The sequence below is a fragment of the Frankliniella occidentalis genome, unplaced genomic scaffold (genome assembly GCF_000697945.3).
Source record: "Frankliniella occidentalis isolate FOCC.00 unplaced genomic scaffold, Focc_3.1 Scaffold80, whole genome shotgun sequence".
In the NCBI taxonomy this organism is placed as follows: domain Eukaryota; kingdom Metazoa; phylum Arthropoda; class Insecta; order Thysanoptera; family Thripidae; genus Frankliniella; species Frankliniella occidentalis.
The window spans coordinates 907,624-910,058 of record NW_026267210.1 but is presented as its reverse complement, the minus strand read 5'-3'; the positions used below and the strand labels follow the sequence as shown (position 1 = coordinate 910,058).

The 2,435-nt window shown below is 57.9% G+C and overlaps 2 protein-coding genes across 4 annotated transcripts in view; one reads left to right on the top strand and one right to left on the bottom strand.

Moving 5' to 3' along the window:
* Positions 1 to 2,429, top strand: part of LOC113209109 (protein mab-21) — an 11,597-nt gene extending 9,168 nt beyond the window's left edge. Inside the window, exons 2-4 of the mRNA XM_026426466.2 lie at positions 752 to 902; positions 1,433 to 1,653; positions 1,753 to 2,429. Of these exons, the coding sequence (XP_026282251.1) occupies positions 752 to 902; positions 1,433 to 1,653; positions 1,753 to 2,361 (981 nt within the window). The 3' untranslated portion in view covers positions 2,362 to 2,429. The remainder of the gene's footprint in view (positions 1 to 751; positions 903 to 1,432; positions 1,654 to 1,752) is intronic.
* Positions 1 to 2,435, bottom strand: part of LOC113211084 (neurobeachin) — a 293,174-nt gene that overhangs the window by 30,556 nt on the left and 260,183 nt on the right. The gene's annotated exons all lie outside the window — the stretch shown is intronic.

The following is a 2,435-nucleotide window of genomic DNA, read 5'->3' as shown; positions in this document are numbered from 1 at the left end:
GGGGGGGGGGCAGCCGGCGCCAGGGCGGTTTGCCTACGGCCGGCTGGGCCTCTATGAGCCCCACATGGATGAGCTGGGGGGCTGTCAACGCCGTCTCAATGCCAGCACGCACACGCGCGCGCACACACACACACACACACACACATGTGCGTATCGGGTTCGCTCGCAGAAAGGACAGTGCGGGCTGTCAGTGGGAGTAAGAGGGAGAAGAAGAGAGAAAAAGAAAAACACACACGCACACACACGAACACGGCAGGATTATCCCTGGCGGTGGACTCGTTATTCAGACAAAAAGAGTGAGTGTATGTGTGTGAGTGTGTGAAAGAGAGAGAGAGACAAAAAAAAGTGCAACCCATAGCAGCAGCGGTGCTGTCAAAAACGCCGGCACTCGCATCAGGCCGGCGTCCCTTTATCTTTTCCCTTGCCGGTATTTTTTTCGTTTTTCCCTCTCTTTTCTCTCTCGTTCTTTCTCTTTATCCGAGCTCGCCAACGCCATCACCACCGTGCTTGTGATCATACCACATGCACCTCCCCGTCTCCTCGAATATATACTCATATCCTACTACATAACAGAATATAAAGGCACGGTCTAACGAACATAATAAATGTACTCGCAGCCCAAAACAAACACACACATACACAGTTACAACACAGACACAAAACGGCGGCCGTGGGTCAAGCATGATCCATTCTCTTTGCCATCTTGCGTTTGTGTCCTGCGTGTAACGCTCTGGCCCGGCCCGGTTCGCAGGTGTGCAAGGTGGTGCAGGATGTGCTCAAGGAGGTGGAGGTGCAGGAGCCGCGCTTCATCTCCTCGCTCACCGAGTGCAACGGCCGCTACGAGGGGCTGGACGTCGTCTCGCCCGGCGAGTTCGAGGTGGTGCTCTACCTCAACCAAATGGGTGCGTTCAAAACTGTTCCAAACGGGAAGCAAAAGGCCCGCCTGATTCCCGATTTGGTTCGTCTTTCTTATTTTTACACTTATGATTTTATTATTTTTTGTTGCTACTTATTATTTGTGTGCCATTTGCTTTCACCTCTACGTTACTTTCGTGCGGCTCCTTCCGCCATTTGTCGCTCTGTTTGGTCCGCGTTGGTCCCCTTATCAGCCGGCCTGTGGCGTCCCATGGCGGCCCGCTCCATTACCATACGGACGCAGGCGTGCGTGACGTTCATGAAACCCGTCCTCCTGCCCGACCCGCCAGGCCCGATACCCGAGCAAAAGCGAAAAAAAAGAGACAGACAGCAAAAAGAAAAACGCGCCAAAAATAAGAGACGACAAAAATACAACAACTTGCAGAGCAAACAGATGAAAATTGCGCGAGAATCTAATTAAAAGATATGATGATGATGCGTTTTCCTAATAAACTCACAGCGTCGCCAAAACGGAATTAAATAGCTTTTCTCTCTCTCTCCCTTGTGATCCAAGCAGGAGTGTTCAACTTCGTGGACGACGGTTCCCTCCCCGGGTGCGCCGTCCTCAAGCTGTCCGACGGCCGCAAGCGGTCCATGTCCCTGTGGGTCGAGTTCATCACCGCCTCGGGTTACCTGTCGGCCCGGAAGATCCGCTCCCGGTTCCAGACTCTGGTCGCCCAGGCGTGTGACAAATGCGCCTACAGGGACTCCGTCAAGATGATAGCGGACACGACGGAGGTGAGCAGCGCGTCCCAGCCGTTCAAGTCTCCCCTGCTCTCTCACTCACTCGCTCGCTCCCGTCTCTAACGCCCTTTGTGCCCTTGTCTCTTCCCCCAGGTCAAGCTGCGCATCCGGGAGAGGTACATCGTGCAGATCACGCCGGCCTTCAAGTGCAGCGGGGTGTGGCCGCGCTCGGCGGCGCACTGGCCCATCCCGCACATCCCCTGGCCGCACCCCAACCTGGTGGCCGAGGTCAAGACGGAGGGCTTCGACCTGCTGAGCAAGGAGTCGGTGGCGATGCAGGGCAAGCAGTCCGCCATGGAGGGCGACGCGTGGGTGCTGTCCTTCACGGACGCCGAGATGCGCCTGCTGCAGGGCGGCTGCCGGCGCCGCTGCCTGTCGCTGCTCAAGACGCTGCGCGACCGCCACCTCGACCTGCCGGGCAACCCCGTCACCAGCTACCACATGAAGACCCTGCTGCTGTACGAGTGCGAGAAGCACCCGCGCGAGCTCGAGTGGGACGAGGCGTGCCTCGGCGACCGCATCAACGGCATCCTGCTGCAGCTCATCTCGTGCCTGCAGTGCCGCCGCTGCCCGCACTACTTCCTGCCCAACCTGGACCTGTTCAAGGGCAAGTCCCCCAGCGCGCTGGAGAACGCCGCCAAGCAGGTGTGGCGCCTGACGCGGGAGCTGCTCACCAACAGCCGGTCCCTGGAGAAGCTGTAAGCGCCCGGCGTTCAAGTTCCCTGGAGTGGCCGCGGTTTCTCCAGGACCCCGCGATTGGGGTCCTGGAGTCACCG